The 18726-nt window shown below is 54.2% G+C and overlaps 6 protein-coding genes across 6 annotated transcripts; 4 read left to right on the top strand and 2 right to left on the bottom strand.

Moving 5' to 3' along the window:
• Positions 1-417: 417 nt before the first annotated feature.
• On the bottom strand, positions 418-1205 carry CTHT_0054400 (uncharacterized protein; the record flags this gene model as incomplete). Its single annotated transcript, XM_006695712.1, has 3 exons — positions 418-457; positions 532-663; positions 1081-1205. 3 exons carry the CDS (start codon positions 1203-1205, stop codon positions 418-420), a joined length of 297 nt encoding a protein of 98 aa, XP_006695775.1.
• A 2790-nt stretch (positions 1206-3995) lies between these two features.
• Positions 3996-4900, top strand: CTHT_0054410 (putative 14-3-3 protein; the record flags this gene model as incomplete). The annotated part of the gene is made up of 4 exons (XM_006695713.1): positions 3996-4300; positions 4363-4604; positions 4669-4739; positions 4796-4900. 4 exons carry the CDS (start codon positions 3996-3998, stop codon positions 4898-4900), a joined length of 723 nt encoding a protein of 240 aa, XP_006695776.1.
• Positions 4901-6511: 1611 nt separating this feature from the next.
• Positions 6512-7251, bottom strand: CTHT_0054420 (mitochondrial 54S ribosomal protein mL59; the record flags this gene model as incomplete). The annotated part of the gene is made up of 3 exons (XM_006695714.1): positions 6512-6547; positions 6612-6672; positions 6758-7251. 3 exons carry the CDS (start codon positions 7249-7251, stop codon positions 6512-6514), a joined length of 591 nt encoding a protein of 196 aa, XP_006695777.1.
• A 401-nt stretch (positions 7252-7652) lies between these two features.
• Positions 7653-9782, top strand: CTHT_0054430 (uncharacterized protein; the record flags this gene model as incomplete). The annotated part of the gene is made up of 1 exon (XM_006695715.1): positions 7653-9782. One exon carries the CDS (start codon positions 7653-7655, stop codon positions 9780-9782), a length of 2130 nt encoding a protein of 709 aa, XP_006695778.1.
• A 1818-nt stretch (positions 9783-11600) lies between these two features.
• CTHT_0054440 (putative mitochondrial ornithine carrier protein) lies at positions 11601-12671 on the top strand (the record flags this gene model as incomplete). Its single annotated transcript, XM_006695716.1, has 2 exons — positions 11601-11699; positions 11763-12671. 2 exons carry the CDS (start codon positions 11601-11603, stop codon positions 12669-12671), a joined length of 1008 nt encoding a protein of 335 aa, XP_006695779.1.
• Positions 12672-15667: 2996 nt separating this feature from the next.
• Positions 15668-18597, top strand: CTHT_0054450 (uncharacterized protein; the record flags this gene model as incomplete). The annotated part of the gene is made up of 3 exons (XM_006695717.1): positions 15668-15800; positions 15940-17930; positions 17995-18597. 3 exons carry the CDS (start codon positions 15668-15670, stop codon positions 18595-18597), a joined length of 2727 nt encoding a protein of 908 aa, XP_006695780.1.
• Positions 18598-18726: the final 129 nt, after the last annotated feature.

Here is an 18726-nt window from a genome sequence, read left to right on the forward strand (position 1 = left end):
TTTCATACATAGGTACATGTACTTGTACAAGGATGCAGCTCGTTCCCCTTGAGACAGCAGGGGAGAAGTCAGTCGGAAATCAAACAAACGGAGTGAAGAGATAAAGAAGACCTATAGTGCTTGTCATGGGTCCCAGTAGGCACCACGATCGTTTCACTCTACTTGCACTTCCTCCAAAGCCTCCCATTCTGTGAGATCAAGTGGCAGCCCGTCCAGTACGAATTACGACCAGCAAGATGGCAAACAACAGGAAAACCAAAACAAGCCCTTTCGCTCCGTTTAATACTTCGACTCCATATAGTTGGGGCAAACGGTTCTCCCATCACGTCATCCCGGAGATAATTGCTGGCATCCTCGGCCTTCCCGACTTTGGGAAGCGTTCAGCTCTGTCCAGGGGGGGAAAAGGAGGGCGGAAACTTAGTTCTGCTCGCCACCCTGGTCCCTCGTGATCTCGTCACTACGCACAGAGCTGTCAGCTATCTGGATGGATATGCCTTCAGGGGGCTCAGCATAATGCGAGAGAGCTCTTACATGTGGTCCGCAAGCTGCTTCAGGTGGGCCTGCTGCTCCTCGAGCTTCTTCTTGAGCGCCAGGAGCTTCTCCCTCTCGCGCTGGCGGATGGCGAGCTCCTCCTGAGCACGCTCACGGCGCTGGAAGGCATCGCTGTTGGTTGGAAAGCATGTCAGCATTCAATTGCCTCCGCAATCACTCCTCTCGGGCGTCCGGAGGATGAGTTGAGGGGTGTTCGTTATGCCATGCTTGTCGAGTTATCCGTGGCAAAAAGGGATCTGGGGGCTTAGGGAGTGCAGTTGGCACACAGATCGCTTGCCAAATATCCGACCCAAGATCTTATGGTCACAACGTTGGCCTTCGGCGTTGTGCGCATTTATATCGACGGTGGACGCGCCGCCAGTGAGCAACCCCTCCACTCCCCAAACCCCAATCCAACCCCGTTGCGGCCCCGCTCGGATCACTCAATGCTGGCCAGAAAAATCCAAAAAGCACGGATTGACCACATGTGTGTGTGGTGTGGTCCTGCACAGGGCACAAATTGCAGCAGAAAACCGGAGGAATACGTACCCCAAACCGCCAGTTTTCGGCGGAGCGCCAGTGTCACCAGCGGACATGGCGCGCACAGTAGTCGAGAAAGTGGCCCGGGAGAGCAGCGCGGGGCGGGCAACCTTGACAATCGAGGTCCGGAGCATATTGGCGGTTGTTTGGTGTGGCTATAAGTGTTGAGTCTGTGTCGGTTTCTGTCCTGAGAAGTGGCAGATGGGGGGGAAATGCGGCTCTGCTCGGGCTAGACTTTTTTTTAAAAGCTGTTGCAACAATGGCAGGTCGGTTTTGGTAGACAGCCAGTCCACAGGGCCTCGATCGGATCGCCTGACCACCGCAGCTCGGGTGTGGAGAGCTTTTCTCCCGGAAGCAGGCATTGGCACGTCATTCTGCCAAGTTCACCCGCCATCACGACCCGCTTTTTCCCGCCTGCCCAGTGTTGTGGCGCTTGTGGCGTTGGGGGATGCTAAAATGACACTGGGCGCCTGACGCCTCAGGCAACACATGGAGGATGGGCCCTTGCAACCTAGGTCGTCCGGCGGCTAAAGCTGTCAGGCTGTCAGGCTGCCCAGGCAGGCATGTGGGGCACACTGGCCGCGACGACCCCGCACTCAGCCCCTCTCTCCTGACGCTGACGCCTTGGGATCGCGTCCGGCGGACTTGGTCGGGTGAGAAGCGTCGAGATGGAAATCTTGGACCTGCAACAGCTTCCGTTGTGTGATTGACTTTGCTGTGCGGCCATGATATCTACAGGCAGCTTCCAAAGCCATACTTGTTGACAGCCCTGGCCTTATGCAGCGAACTCATGGGGCAGATCCCTGCGGACGAGCTCACCTTCAGGGGCTAAACTGTAGTTTATTTACGTAAGTAAAGGCAGAGGCTGCTGTTTCGCGTCAACCTAGATTCAACATCAGCCCTTTCTGTGGCAATCCGATATCTGCTCCAATATGCCACTATGCCTCGCGATTGCTGTAGATATATGGTTGGGCTCCACGAAATTCAGCACCTCACATCCACATCCAGGTATATGTCATTTAAAAGCCATTGATGCCCGCTCTCCAGCCAGATGGCCGCTGCTCAGCTCGAGGCCCACACAGCTGGTCCATGGGTGGAACTAGTTTAGCATACCTATAACGAAGGCAGCTGTCGCTCCCACAGGCTCGATCTGTCTCCTCGGAGCTGGGATCAACTTGGAGGCAACAATCGCGACATTACGCAGTGAACCCGACAGCAGCGCTCTGTGGGAAGACAGCGCAAGCAGGTGACCTACTTATATGTGGACCGAGACCAACACGCAGCGCCATTGGGGCAGATAGACGCATAAATGAAACCTCCTTGAGCCTGGGTCCTGGGCTGCTGCTGGTGCCCGATCGTCACCAGCTGGCTGCCGGTTGAAAGCGATGACTCTGTCTCGGGCGCGGGTTGTGGTTGAGGGGGTTTGGTGAGTGATTGGAGACTTGGAGTTGGGTAGCAAACGGACATTGCTGGGATGGAGTTAGACTCGGAGTCCACGTCTGAGGGCAGCTCAGATCCTACGCCGCCGCCGCAAACCTGGAAGCGTCGCACCAGCTGGTTAACGCAGTGAACCTGGAAATGATCAAGGTGAAATAAACGCTATGCAGAGAGCTTCCATCCCATGGCCAAGCACTTGTCCATGAAACGTTATCTCTTGAGGTATGGACGTTGCGGCGGGCCGGTGACGTGCTGGAGAGAAGCTAAGTCGTCACGTGTTGGCTCTCGTACAAAGTATTTGGGGGCTCGAGCCTAGGAGGGGGCCTTGGAGGGGCCTGAACCAAGGGGAGGCCGCAGCCCAATTTTAGTGGACGCCCGCCCACGCATCCCGCCTTGTGTTGTCGCTGAGACGCCTTGCCCCTTCCTTCATTTGCTCCCTACTCCGTACAGCCAAAACCTCTCTCAGTCGCCTTTTTTGTCCTTGTCTCTTCCCCCAACCACTCTAAGACAGTAGCTCGCATCGCATTTCTGCAACCTTCTTCTGCACCACGACCGCCACCATCCCTCCTCAAACCGTCGTCTACATCGATCGACTTTAGTCCGCTTTTAGGTAATCTCAGGTGAGTGTCCTGTCCTGCTCGCGCCGGCGGATTAGGCACCCCCTTTCTCCTTTCACTGCATCCCATCCCATACCTGCTCGACCATTCCTATCATCCATCTACCTACCTGACCTACTTGCCTATCTACCTTACCCTTACCTACCTTTCCCACACCTCACCACCTACCCTACCACCACCTCTTACCCAGTATCGCCATCGCCAGTGCGGCCGAGCTCTGCCATTCCAATCCAACGCCGCCGCCATCGCCGTATCCTGGTCGGCCCGGACTGTGAGTTCAATTGCCTCCCTGCCCCGTGCGAGCCCAAGGCTGTGGATAGTGGGCGGGCGTCGCGCGTGCAACCCAAAAGCCTCCGTTCCAGCTTCAAGCGGAGAGGTCAGACAGGGCTGCGCAACGCATGCCACACCCCGCTCTCGGCGGGGAGAAAGCCTGGTCACCAAAGATGAAGACAGCCCCATGCATTCGCCTCCGCGTCAGCGGACGTGTGCCCAACGGCGACCGACTTGCTTGCCCAGAATCTTTGAATTTCGCGGATTTTCTTTTTCTGACCCAGGGCTTGGCCTTATCTGGGATTTTGTTCCATTCACCGTTCCCTCGTCTTCTGACCCTTCCTACCTTGCACCACCATCACTATAGCCAAAACCACAGTCATCCCGCGCTCATTTACTCGCAATCCCGCCTGGTCCTTGATCGCAGTCGCTAACCTCGACCGTCTAGAGTTCTATCTACCAGCACGACAAAATGGGTCACGAAGATGCTGTTTATCTGGCCAAGCTCGCCGAGCAGGCCGAGCGCTATGAGGGCATGTATACCTGACTTCCACATGCCCCCGCGAAAGTCGAGGCTGACGTTCCGCTCCGCGCGCAGAGATGGTTGAGAACATGAAGATCGTTGCTTCCGAGGGCCGCGACCTGTCTGTTGAGGAGCGGAACCTCCTGTCGGTCGCTTACAAGAACGTCATCGGCGCCCGCCGTGCTTCGTGGCGTATCGTTACTTCGATCGAGCAGAAGGAGGAGTCTAAGGGCAACACCACGCAGGTTGCCCTCATCAAGGAGTACCGCCAGAGGATCGAGGCCGAGCTGGAGAAGATCTGCGAGGATATCCTCGGCGTTCTCGACAAGTACCTTATCCCTGCTGCCAAGACTGGAGAGTCTAAAGTCTTCTACCACAAGATGTCAGTTCCTGCCCCAATGTTTTTCGTGGTTCTCCTCAGTTTGGTTTCTGACTGTCCTGTAGGAAGGGTGATTACCACCGCTATCTTGCCGAGTTCGCCGTTGGAGACAGGCGCAAGGAGTCGGCTGATAAATCGCTCGAGGCATACAAGGCCGCTACCGAGGTCGCCCAAACCGACCTGCCGCCGACTCACCCTATCCGTCTGGGTCTTGCCCTTAACTTCTCTGTCTTCTACTACGAGATCCTCAACGCCCCTGATCAGGCTTGCCATTTGGCTAAGCAGGCCTTTGATGACGCGATTGCGGGTGCGTATTCTGTCTTGTCGACCAATGACGGAGTAGGAATGATTCTGACCGCAGAATTATGCAGAGCTGGATACATTGAGCGAGGAGAGCTACAAGGACAGCACTCTGATCATGCAGCTCCTCCGCGACAACCTGGTACGTAATTCTGCATTGTGCAATGCATAGGTATGTTTTGCTAACACATGTGACAGACTCTTTGGACCTCGTCCGAAGCCGAGCCTCCTGCGGCTCCGGAGCCCGCTGCTCCGGAAGAGCCGAAGCAGGAGGCTGCGGCGGAGGAACAGAAGGCCGAGTAAAAGGCCTGACTTGATGAGTTCTAGTTGTCACTCTGATTTCTCTTGGCAATTCCCTCGATGGAAATGGTGTCTTTGGAGCGCGGACTGGAGATCCCACACGTAACGTTGCATGTTTACGGCAGATACAGACCTAAAAGAACGGTGGGCGGTTTATCGCGGAAGCTTGAGGACTAGAGTGCGGCATTTGGAGGGTTTATTTTTCTACTTTCTCAGATTGCTCGCCTTTTAGACTCGACTCGCGAAAATCGGCTGGACTAACAAACCCCGCTGATAAACTTGTTTCCGCCGTTTACGAACAATGATATGGTGAAGTTGCCAAGGGTAAAATCAGTATTTCTCTCTGCCAATTCTTTGCCCGAGTCTATGTAACGTGTCGGTACTATCTATGGAATATGCTTTCTGTCTGCGTAATGATGACGATCACGATGCCCTTTATCTTTTCCTTGTACCATCTCCTAACTCATTCATCCACGGTTTTCTCTCGCGTTTTCTTCCCGCCATCATGCCGCTCTCCTATCATCATTCCCCTTGACCATGGCTTTTCCGTCCTGCAAGATCACCCTCCTCTTCCTCAATGACTGAAAACTGCACCCTTATCCATAAGCTACAGTCTTCACATCCGACAAGCAAGTCTCCCAAGTCCGCCGATTCTTCCAAATCTGCTTCAGTGAAAGCATATCCCTTAGGGTTGCCACATCGGCAAGAGCGGTACCACCTCGCTTCCGCTTCGGAATAGTCTAGGTCATCTAGGTCAACCGTCTCAATGCCTGTTTGAAAATCAGCTCCCTGGTGCTGGCTGTGGCTGCCCTCTTCTCCGTTGTGGGCGGTGAGCAGAGAGCGATCGTAGGCTGCTCGAAGAGAAGGCGTGGAGAGTGTTGTGTAGGCGACAGTTATTTGGTCAATTGTGTATACTACTGTTGCTCCGGGGTTGCGCTGGTTACTTGGTGAGACAGGTAATTGTTTAGCTTTGTCTGGGTGATGGGTAAGGAGCGCCCTACGATAGGCTCTTTTGATGAGGGGAGAGGGGTCGTCGAGGGAGGATATGGCTTTGGGGGATATGTTGAGGATGTCGTAGTAGGTTGGCTTTGTTTTTAACATTCTTGTATGTAAAGTTTTTTTTTTTCCTCTGGCAGTGGCTAAGGGGTAATGGCGGTGTAAGTCATAACAAAGCTTGAGAGGTTGTGAGGGGTGAGGGGTAACAATGGAATGGAGTCGAGGTTTTGGAGTCGATCACGTGCTTCCCATCACTCATAAGTGACCTCAGCCGTCTCCCTGGTCCAAATGCCCCCCCAAAGATTAGTCAACTTTCCACAGGAGATGTCAAGATGTGAGAGTTAAAGTAGAGGGTAAGATTTCACCAGGGGTAGGGCCGAACTACGTAGTTGGAGGGTAGGAGGCTTAACCACGTGGGACTGCCTGCGTAACAAGCACAGCCCATAATGGTAGGATTCAGAGGTCAATATCACACCAGCAATTTTAGGGCAAGATATTTCAAGGACAGGAAACGTGAGAGCCATGAAAGCACCAAACTGAAATCCGAACCGAAGTGTTGTACAATGGTATTGGTACAGTTTACACATATCTTTCCTCATCCCCATGAAAACTGGCTGTTCATTTCGGATACTTTGTCCAATCCCTCTTCCCAACCTGCACTCAAGGTCAGCGTGGTGACGATCGGGGGTTAAGCTAGACCGAATGGCAAACGACAAACCTTCTTCCATTCCTTGATGAGCTCTGGCATCGCAAGCATGGCTTGTCTTCTCTCCTCCATCCTGTAAAAGAACAGTAGAGTCAGCACCTGCGGTTGGCCCCAACACGTAGGCCATAGCTCTCCCCCGAAAAGAGTTGCAAACATACTTTGCCATGAGTTGTCTCTCGTGCTTGTGACCCTTGACTCTCTGCCCAACACCAGTACCCTTGACGCGCAGACCCAGCTCGATACGCTTGCGTAACCTGGCCTCGGTGCCCTTGGGAGTGTAGGGAAGCAGTTCCTCAACTCCGTGCTCGCGGGCCATCTTGACCAGCTCGGCCTGACGGCGCAGCGAGTACTTGGGGTTATGCCACTTTCCAGTGACTGGGTGCTTGTATGGCAAAAACGGGTTCGGGCACTCTTCCTGATAGGCCGTCTTCTTAGGCTCCTGGCCGTCAGGGAAGATTTGCGGGGGTGGATAGCGCGCAAGGAATGTGCGCAGGCGTTGCGGCAACGCCAGCGCTAGCTGGATGTACTTCGACGACTGTGAGGCTGCGGACGCCATGGTCGTCGGATCAGCGAGGGGCTGGCGAGGTGGTTTGGCGAGGAAGAGTGTCGCAGCGCGGACTGAGAGGTCGGCGTGCGCGGCCGTTGGAATCATTCAAGAGACGTTCCTCGAAAAAAGTTCCCGCCACGCGTTGAACCCTAACCCTTGCTTTGTCGCAGTCGCTCGTTCCCGTGCCTTGCAGGGATTGGCCCCACTTATTTTTGAGGATGGGGACATCACCACACCGGTGGGTCTCACCGCAGTCTTGTGAGGCTCCGCCGACCCACTAGTGATCCAAGTCCAGCTGCAGGTCCCTTCCATGCTATCAACCAAGCATCATACATCACACTGGAAGGCAAACAATTGTGACTTCGGCCGCCTGCAAGTCACTCTACCATCTACCGACAGATTGCGTACTCAGGTAGTTCGCCAAAGCGTCAACACATAGAATCAATCCCACCGATTTGAGCGACCAGGTTGCTGCTGCTCTACGAAAACCGCGTACGGAGCTAGCCATGGGCACAGAGCCAACAAACAGACGAGTGCCGCCAGATGTGGCGGCCTTGCTGCGCAAGCGCAAAGCCGAAGAAGAGCTTGCCTCGAAACCAAGATTTATCCCGAAGAAAGAGAGAGAGCGCTTGGAAGCCGAGAAGAAGGCCAAGGAAGAGGAAGCGCGTCGGCGTCAAGAAGAGGAGCTTAAAAAGAAGGAAGAGGAATTCCAACGTGCTATCAAGAACGGCCTCAGTGGGACAAACGGAGCCAACGGCATGGATGGGATTGATAACAAGGCTAAGTCGCAGCGCGACATACCAACCGGCCCCAAGGCTATGCGACATGGCGAGGGCGGCAAACGCGGTCGAACGAACGAAGAGGAGCAAAAACGAGCCGAGATGGAGCGCAACGACGAGGCAGAGCTTCGCGCGCGGTATATGGGTCCCGAAGTGAACCAGTCCACATTTTCAGTCAAGAAGAAGAGGAGAAGGACAGCAACACAAAAGTTCAACTTCGACTGGGATCCCGATGATGACACCAGCCGGCCCTTTGACCCCATTTACGCCGAGCGCCCGGACCCTCTCTTCAGGATGGCCGGCTACGAGATGGACGACGAGCTAGTGCTGCGTAAGGCCGAGGCTATCCGGCGCGGTGACCCGGAAACGGGCGAGGAGCGCGCGCGGAAACTCCTCGAGCAGCACCAGCGCGTGAAGCAGCTAAAGGAACAGAAGAATTTGGGCAAGCATTGGTCGGAGAAGAAGCTGGAGGAAATGAAGGAGCGCGACTGGCGCATCTTCAAGGAGAACTTTGGCATTTCCACCAAGGGTGGTTCTATTCCAAACCCGATGCGGAACTGGGAGGAGTCTGGTTTACCGCGGCGCCTGCTCGACATTGTGTACAGAGTGGGCTACGACGAGCCAACTCCCATTCAGAGAGCCGCCATCCCAATTGCGCTCCAGGCCCGGGACCTTATCGGTGTTGCAGTCACGGGTTCCGGCAAGACGGCTGCCTTCTTACTGCCACTACTCGTCTATATCTCAGAGCTTCCGCCCCTTACAGAATACAACAAAAACGACGGGCCTTACGCTCTTATCCTGGCGCCAACCAGAGAGTTGGTACAGCAGATCGAGTCAGAGGCCCGCAAGTTTGCGGACCCCCTAGGATTTACCGTCGTGAGTATTGTCGGTGGTCACTCCCTCGAAGAGCAAGCATTTGCGCTGCGAAACGGTGCAGAGATCATCGTTGCAACTCCTGGTCGTCTCGTGGACTGCATTGAACGGCGTTTGCTAGTCTTTTCTCAGTGTTGCTATGTCATCATGGATGAAGCGGATCGCATGATCGACCAGGGCTTCGAGGAGCCGCTGACAAAGATCTTGGACGCGCTCCCGGTCAGCAACGAGAAGCCCGACACGGAAGATGCAGAGAACCCGCAGCTCATGAGCCGGTATCTCGGCGGCAGAGACCGTTACCGGCAGACCATGATGTATACAGCCACAATGCCGCCTACGGTAGAGAAGATCGCCAAGAAGTATCTCAGACGGCCGGCCATTGTAACGATCGGCAATGCTGGAGAGGCTGTCGACACGGTCGAACAACGGGTCGAGTTTATTGCGGGTGAAGACAAACGCAAGCGGCGGCTCCAAGAAATTCTCAACTCCGGACAGTTCAAGCCACCTATCATTGTCTTTGTCAATATCAAGCGCAATTGTGAGATGGTTGCCAAGGACATCAAGTCATGGGGCTTTTCGACCGTCACGCTTCACGGCAGCAAGACACAGGAGCAGCGTGAGGCGTCGCTGGCAGCGTTGCGTAACGGTCAGGCCCACATTCTCGTGGCAACCGATCTTGCCGGCCGTGGTATCGATGTGCCCGATGTGTCGTTGGTCGTGAATTTCAACATGCCGTCCACCATCGAGGCCTACACCCACCGTATTGGCCGCACGGGTCGTGCTGGCAAGAGTGGTGTGGCCATCACGTTCCTTGGCAACGAGGATGCGGACGTTATGTACGACCTGAAGCAGATCATTTCCAAGTCATCCATTTCGAAAGTTCCCGAAGAACTGCGGAGGCATGAGGCGGCGCAGAGCAAGCCGAACAGGGTCAAGAAGATCGAAGATAGTAGTGGGTTTGCCGGAAAGGGCGGATGGCAGTAGCTTTCTGCGAAACTAGTCGCAGGCGCGTTAAAGTCCTAGCAGGTTTAGCTCAGCGATGGCAGTGACTTTTGGGCTCTAGTATCCGGCGAGGACGAATGGCTTTGTTAACCTTGATGGTTTCCGTTTAACTGTCTAAATGGCTAAGGGAAATACCTGCCCACCTAGCGAACAACTTGTGTGCTACGGAGATAGTGTGGAAGACTCTGACCTACGTTCTCGCATCGGATGGAATAACTCTTGATTTAGGGCAGTCGCCGGCTTGCTCTCGACATTCTCGGTCCGCCGCCGCATGGTTGCAGTGAAGAAGCGCAGATCGCTGTGCGAAGCGAGGTGACGATGTGCTACATTCCTGCCCATCGAATACAGATCATAAGTATATGCAGATCTACTTTACACGGCGGTGCTGATCCAGCAGGCTCTGAAAGACTGTTTTGGCATTTTGTCTCGTCACGTCAACACCCGGCACTTTAAAGGCGTCGCTGTCAACACTGCCCCGAAACCGAGTGATCGTCAAGGTACTCGTGGCCGAGTAGCGGATCGGCTGGTTTCGTACATGGTTTTTTGAGGTCGCAGCGGCGATGTCGCTCCTAATTTTGATGAGATGGGTGTGCCAAATCGCAAAATCGTCGACTCTGGCTACGTAGCTGAGGGAATCCAGACCCAGTTTTGGCCCTTGGGGGCTTCTACCAACCTGGTAGCAAAGACAGAGCTTTTGGGAAAGCCCAGGGACTTCTCTCCAGGTTATCAGATTATCAGATAAAAAAGTAGTGCGGTAAGATGACTGGTATGTTTCTATGTCCGAGTAGTTTCCATTTTGTGAGGAGACTGTGTCTCGAGTAGCGTGCCCCTCCTCGTCCCAGGACCCCGCTTTGTCCACCACGGAATGGGACCCCATGAGCGCCAAGCGCTGCGCAATGGGAGCCAGGGAGGCAAGCCGGGGGCCTAACAAAAAAAAAAAATTTGGTCTTTCTGGCGGCGCACATGCCACACAGTCGCACGGCGGGGGAGCGGTGCTTGACTCCGATGAGACGAAGCACCGGTAGGCATCCTGGAATTCTGGAACCGCCATCCATCATGGTCCTGGTCTGATTTTCGGGGCCGCCAGTCCCAGCCGAGGAGGTAACAGGCCCTTTCCAGTTTTCATTTTTTCCCCCTGTCCTTTCACCTTTGGAATAAAAAGGATGATGTGAGGTGTGAGCTCTTTCTTTGCCTCTGTTCCCACAATCCACGGCGACGGGCCGAGTCTCGAGGAGCTGCGCCCTCCCTCCGACTTCCGACGTCCACCAAGCAACAAAGCCCCAGTCCAGACTCCAGACTGCCCTCAAGCTGCGGGCTTCGTTGATCGGGTTGAGACCGCTTCCATCCACACATCTAGGCAGTCCAGCCAGTGTGCTGTCGAGGAGGAAAATTCCGATCGTGGTTTTTTCTTTGCCTGTTAGTGAACAGTCACCGGGCACCCCCTTGAGCTGTCGCCGGTTGGACTGGTTTTTGGCAAGCTGCGAGACATACTGACGCGGGCAAACAAGTACCCTGCTTCCCGCGATCTGCCCCGCATTGACAGCATTTTCTGTGCCTACAGTACGGATATTTGCCCGTAAAACACATAGATACCACCATCTAGGTGCATTCGAGGCATTGACCCCGGGTTGTGGTCTCAGAGTACTCAGAATACGCACCCCATCCCGAGACCGACGAAAGCAAGCCGTTGACCAGCTCCCGGAGTAGCGCTGACACTCTTCTTTTCTAACCCCGGGGCCATCTTCTTAACGGGGAGTCAACCTCCCTCGTGAGACACAGAATCTCCTGCATCCATTCATCATGGAACCCACCATCCTCTCGGACGCCGCAACAGCGCCTGTCCAAGTGTCCCGCAGGACTGCCGCCGTGGAAGCTTTTGAGGATATCGTTTATGGCTCGGTAAGACATCTTCATACGATTTTGCCTTTGTTTTGTTGCCGATCTGACCTTTTCCTCCCCTAGGTTGCCGGTATTGTCGGCAAGTACATCGAGTACCCGTTCGACACGGTCAAGGTGCGCCTACAGTCGCAGCCTGACCACCGCCCGCTGCAGTACAAAGGCCCTTTGGACTGCTTTCGCCAATCGATCCGGGCGGATGGATTTCTAGGTCTGTATCGAGGCATCAGCGCTCCACTTGTTGGTGCAGCCTTGGAGAACAGCAGCCTTTTCTTTTGGGAGCGCATCGGTCGCGCCGCTATATATGCTTCAGGCTATGCTCCGCGAGAGCAGCCACTTCCCTTATCAGCCCTCTGGATGACGGGCGCTTTTTCGGGCGCCATGACGTCGTTTATCCTGACACCCGTTGAGCTGGTCAAATGCAAGATCCAAGTGCCCGGCAAAGGCGAAGCCGGTGCCCCAACTGCCCATCTTAAGCCGATTCCTGTCATCAGGGATATCTTCCGTCATCAGGGCCTGCGTGGATTTTGGCATGGCCAGCTCGGGACCTTCCTTCGCGAGTCGGGTGGGTGTGCCGCTTGGTTTGGCTCTAAGGAAACCGTCACAAAGTTCTTCCGGGATTGGAATGATAGGAGAGCGGCCGCTTCTGGTATCCCTAACCCCATCAAGGATGACGACCCCCTTCCTCTTTGGCAGCAGGCCATCGCCGGTGCATCAGCCGGCATGTCATACAATTTTCTCTTCTTCCCTGCGGATACAGTTAAATCACGTATGCAGACTACGCCCATTGGCGAGCTTGCGTCTGGCGCGATGCCTCAGCGGACATTTGCTGGTGAGGCTGCTGCTCTGTGGAAGCAGGCTGGCATTACGGGGTTTTATCGCGGATGCGGTATTACTGTGTTGCGGTCTGTGCCCAGTTCAGCCTTTATCTTCATGGTGTATGATGGTCTCAAGAAGTACTTGCCCATGCAATGAGCAAGTGACTCTTGTTTCACTCACTTTTTTCCTTTTTGTTATTACGATAATCGATTTTCAAGAAGCTTCTCAGTCAGAAGGGATGATAACAGGCTCGGAAGCGTTCTATAGATGATATAGACCGACAGGATGCATTGATGACTTTCCGTTTTCCTCGGATATACACACATACAGCAGCGGGCGTTGCGGCACTTTCACAATTTCAACAGCTGGGATAAACACGCTCAAATGAATAGACACACTGGTTTGCGATTCCAAAGCAGGGGAGAGGAGGGGGGCAGCTTCCTAGCTGTGTGGTTATTTCTTGATTCGATACATTGTTTTGGTTTCATTTTTGTTTGTTTTGGGCCAAATCTACACTGAATCGGATATAGACAAAAACAAGGGCAGATGTATATATATATATCAAGAGCTTTCTCATTCTCCTGCCAATTTGCACCATCCACATTCTCTCCCATGCTGCAAGTTAGTCATCACTAACCCTCCATGACGAATGCTTACAGTTCCTTCCCCTTGTTTTCTCCCTCTCCCTCTTCCAAGACACTTCCACCGCTCACAATGGCGTTCTTGTTCCGCAAATCCCATCCATTTAAGTACCCTGTGCCCGCAGAGAGGTAGGTCGCCAAACCCAGCCAGGCAACGTACGGTGCCAACAGCCAGCCAGCTACACGATCAACCCGCGTTCCCCAAAGCCAAGCTAAGTACCCGTTAATACCGAGCAAAGCAGCGGCATCCAAGGTTGCTAGTATGGGGCGGTTCATCCCGTAGAAGAGGGGCATCCAAGCTAGGTTGAGGGCTAATTGGATAGTGTAGAGAGTTAGGCCGTGGCGGGCTGCGTCTCTGGTCTTGAAATTGCTTTTGTGAGTCTTGTCTCTATCTGAGAAAGAGAGCTGGAGCCTTGAATCCCTTGAGGAGAGGGGCTTACCCTTGCGCTGTATATTAAATCTGATGTACCATAGTGCACAATACGATGAGCCGCATAGCCCATCAGCCCATAGAGCGCTGTCCAGACAGGCGGGAAGACTTGAGCCGGTGGCCGAAAGGGAGGGTGTTTAAGGTTAGGAGGAGAGGGGTGGGTGTCGGCTATTGAATGTACATTCATGTTACATTCATGTGTTAACTGACTCTTCTATTCTCTCATCGACTCAACTGGGTATGGAGACATACGCCTGGTTGCATAACCAACCGCACCTCCAAGGGCAACAGGAAAAAGAACTGAGACTGGGAGTGTTTGGAAGATGAAGTCAGGGAGGGTCAGGGACGGGATATAGGTCGTCATGATGGTTACGTTGTTTTTGTTATCTTCGCGTGGTTATTTAACTGTGCTTTCGACGGAGCGGGATTGAATGATTAACTAGGACTAGATTTTGTTTCATCAAGAAGTGGTCGTTGATAATATGAGCAAAGCCGGCTTCTTCGACCAGTGTATGACATCACTTATGACTTGATCCCTTTGTCCTGACTTCAGGGTGCGGATTACATGTCTACGGCTCATCTGGTTTGCTGCTGGGATCCACTAACACTAACAGGAGTGTTGTTCAACTTTCCCTTGGCCAACATCGGCTTCTTGAACCAAACCGCATGCCCCGTGGTAAGTGCCTAAATACTTTTGACCATGCCTAGCAAAGGTGTCATCGGTGACTTCATAGGTCATACATCCCAAACGGCATCAGATTGGCAATCTCAACAGGTTCTTGGTTCTAGGTTAGCATATATTGAAGTGTTCGTACTTTTACAACCGATTCGATTTTCTGCACTTTTATTTTCACATCATTTCCACACAGTGAATATGTAAAGGTCACGAAGGTCAGCTGTTAAGGCCAGCCTTTTTCTACCTCAGCTACTTACCTAGGCAGGTACCTAACTCCTCTGCAAGTGTTCCTGCATCTGCCCCGCGCTGCTCCCCAAAGCCAATAACTTAGGGCCAAGGGTCTACCAACTCCAGCTGAGCCTTGTCACGTGATATATGCTTCACCCGGTGGGGCTGTGGGCTAAAAGACAGCAGCCTATTGTTGTTGGTTGGCTAACTGGCTGGCTGCAAGCAGCGTAGCGCCAACGGCCGATGGCCGAGAGTCTTGGAGTCGCCTGGAACTCCACGTCGCTGTCGCGATTCCCACTCTCCAACATCCAACGCGCATCTGCCGACTGTGGGCACATCGGCACGTCGACGCAGCCATCATCGCCAGAACAACTGATAATTGTTCGTTCTCCCCTTTCCTTATCTCTCTTCATCCCCATCTGACCCATTGTCGCCTCTTTTTGCCTTCGATATCCATATCCGCCGTCATCGGTTCCTCGTTTGTTCCTCTGCTTTCCCTGCCGCCTCTTGTCGGGAGCTGTCTTCTGTCTTGGCCTAGCCCGCCAGCTCTAGTCTTCTTCTCCCTCTCTCCCTCATTATCTCAGACTCTTCTCTCCCTGCCGGTCCAGCTCCTCTTCCCCAGCCCTCATGCCCCATCACCATCACCGAGACAGCTCCTTTCTACACAACTATCTAAATATCTATTCAATCTTCTGTCCCCTTCCTCCTTGTCTCTTCCGCTCTTCTGGCTGCATGGTGCGCCGCCTCACTCGTCACGCTCATTCCTGTCGCATCTCCCATCGACCCGCTCCGTCATCACTACTTTCGCCTGCTCTCTTCTTCAACTCTGCTCTCTAATCCATCCGATAACCATTGCTTTCTAACCGCAATCATGTCGCCAAACAGAGCCTGCTCTCGGCAAACGGCCGCATCTCCTCTATCTGACATCGCCTGAGCAAGCAAGCCGCCGGCAAGCGACTGGTCCAAAGCGGTGCGACTGCCCGCCAGATCTTCCGTAATATCCTTTCAATCTTGCGCCAAGTTCCCGAAATCTCGTCACTCTGTCTTTTTATCTCTCTCGCAGCAACAGCAGCAGCAAATAGTCCTCTGACCCGAACACGACCGTGTCAATCGATCCCAGCATCACACGTCGTCCCAGAAGCGCAAAGACTTAATGCAACACGAATAATCAGTCGCAATGGACCCGCATCACTACCGCGATTCGGTTCGCTCTCCTGGCGACCGCGACCGAGGCTGGAGCAGCCGAGATGATAGACTCAAGGATGAGAGAGGTGATAGGGACCGAGACTACTATCGCAGTCGCTCTCCCGGTTCGTATCCGTCCTGTTCCTTATGTTATTACTGGAGTTTATTTTTTTTCTTGATTACTGGATGCTTCGCCGGTTCTTTCATATGACTTTGGTTATTTTCTTGGTTTGTGCCATCCACTTACACAAACCTATTTTCTAGGTACAGAGCGTAGCCGGCGCCGTTCGCGATCTCCAGTTGCTGTTGATCGCTACGAACCGAGAGGACGTGGTCGCGACGACTACGCTGCCCCCCGCGATCGCGACGATCGGCGCAGAATTGGCTCTCCTCCGGCCAACATCGATCGCTATGTCCCTGGCCAGGATCCTCTGCCGCCCCCTCCGCTAACCAATCCGATCCCCGATCCTTTGAAGCTGCCGTATCAAGTCGGCTTTTCATACTTTGGTGAGTGGTGGCGGGCAAATGAGAGAATTAAGGAGGAGAAAGAGCGACTCAGGACTGGCCGCCGTCGCGAGCCCGAGCGCGTCCGCACGCAAGAGGACCGTGAAAAGGAGAAGGCCAAGATCCAGGCTGCTTACGACGCCTACAAAGAGGAGCTTCAAGCCAAGATGGCCCAAAGCTTCGTCAAGCAGCATAAAGAGGATCAGTGGTTTCGGGAGCGTTATGTCCCCGAGGTCAGGGATGCTCTTCGACAGAAGCTCAATGAGATGCGCCGCGAGGCTTACGCCCGCTGGGAGCAGGATCTTGCCAGCGGTGTCTTTGATGACTTTACTTTGGAAGGTATTCCAAAGAATGAGAGCAACGGCGCCGGTGGTGTGGTGGAGAAAGAAGAGGGCGAAACTACCGCCGCAAATGAAGTGCTCGGTGTTGGCGATCTGGTTCCTGCCAATCCGAACGAGATTAGAGACGAGAGCCTGTATCAGCCTACTCTGCTGATCAAGACGATCGCCCCGTCTGTCAGCCGCCAGAATCTGGAAAACTTCTGCAAGGAACACCTTGGTGAGGGTGAGGGTGGCTTCAAATGGCTATCTCTCAGCGATCCCAACCCCAGTAAGAGGTTTCACCGTATTGGGTGGATCATCTTGAACCCAGCTTCTGAGCCGCCCGCCGAGGCCGACCCGGAAGAGGCCGGCAAAGACGAGCAAGAGGATGGAGAGTCTAAGCCTAAGCCCCGGACCATCGCCGAGAAGGCCCTGGAAGCCATCAATGGCAAAACTGTCAAAGATGAGCAGCGCGGTGACTTTACTTGTCATGTCGGTGTCCACAATCCTCCTGCCAACCCCAGGAAAAAGGCCCTGTGGGATCTGTTTTCTCATCCGGATCGCATCCGCAAGGATCTCCAGCTCGCTACTGAACTAGTCAACAAGTATGAGAGCGACTTTGGCTCCGACTTCAATGCCGTTCTGCAAATTGAGGAGTATGTCGAGAAGCTGCGGTCGGAAGGGAAGCTTGAACCTGCGGTGCCTACATCCCCCGTTAAAAAGACCAAGAAGGAGCGCATCGTCGATAGCACTGACGATGCTTTGGACAAAGAGGTCGAGGAAGGGGACGCTTCTATTGTAGGGGGCGAGGATGAGGATGAAGATGAGGGGGTTGTCGACGACGAGGTTGACGATATAGACCTGCTGGTTACCAAGAAGAAGTTGGATCTCACCATCGAGTATCTCCGCCGTGTCTTCAACTTTTGCTTCTTCTGCGTCTTTGAGAGCGACTCTGTTCATGAGTTGACGCGCAAATGCCCCGGCGGCCATCTTCGGAGACCTCGCAGCACACTATCTTCTGCCGCAAAAATTGTTGCTCAAGCGAGCGCTGCCGGCGAGCCCTTCCCATCAAGGAAGCGCAAGGAGAGCGAGGAGGTGGAGGAAGGCGAAGCGACCGAGCCGGAGCAGCGCAAGTTTCGTGCCTCGTCCAAGACTGAGCAGCAGCTCCAGCGGGCGTACAACTGGGTCAAGACATTCGAGGACAAGATCAACCAGATTCTCCATCCCGAATCGGTCGACATCCGCAAGCTTGGTGGCAAACCTGTCGAGGATGCTGTTCACGATGAGCTGAGCAAGTATGTCAAGCAGGAGGACGAGCACAAGTGGCGCTGCAAGATCCCCGAGTGTACCAAGCTATTCAAGGAGGAGCATTTCTGGCGCAAGCATGTCGAAAAGCGCCACACTGAGTGGCTCGACAAGCTCAAGGAAGAGGTGAGTTTTAAGTTCACTTGTGTCCAGTTCAACGAAGTGGCCATCTGCTAACGCTCTGATGCAGTTCGAGCTTATCAACGCCTATGTTCTCGACCCTGCCCATATTGCTCCTTCTCGCACGGATGCAAACTCCAACGGGCATTTCCCCCAGCCTAACGGTCAGCAGCCGACGGGCACCCCGCGGGGCTTCAACCTCCAGAATTATGCCATGAACAACATGATCAACTTCGCGGGCTTCCCCATGTCCATGTTCCAGCAGAATATGCTTGGCGGCGCGAATCCCTTGGGTAGTCAGGCATGGCATCATGCCGGAGCGGCTAGTGCAGGCGGTTCCGGTGGCCATGACGACCGCGGTGGTGGCGGCCCGGCTGGTCCAATCCGTCGTGGCGGTCCTGCGGGCGGGGCTGGCAGTAGCGGCCGGTACAACAGCCGTGTTGGACCGTACGATCGCCGTGGTGGTCGCTGGGGCGGCGGTGAGGCAGGTGGTATGAACGGCGGGGGTGGCCGTGGCGGTCGCGGCGGCGGAGGCTTCTCGAACAGATGGGGCGACGGTGTTGCTGGAGGCGGGGCTATGGCGCCACGCGAGGCTGTCCAGGGCCGCACGATCAAGAGCTACGAGGATCTGGATCAGGTATCGGGAGGTGGTGGGGGAGAGTTGAACTATTGAGGCTTGATTGTTAACCCCATTGCTCTCCCGCATGCCTAGATGCCTAGAACGACTTGAGTTCTCTTACACCTCTCGCTTTGGGTTTCGGTTTTTTTTTTGTGATCAATCAAGCGGACCAGGAGGGTCAGT

The sequence above is a fragment of the Thermochaetoides thermophila genome (assembly GCF_000221225.1).
Source record: "Thermochaetoides thermophila DSM 1495 unplaced genomic scaffold scf7180000011820, whole genome shotgun sequence".
NCBI lineage: Eukaryota > Fungi > Ascomycota > Sordariomycetes > Sordariales > Chaetomiaceae > Thermochaetoides > Thermochaetoides thermophila.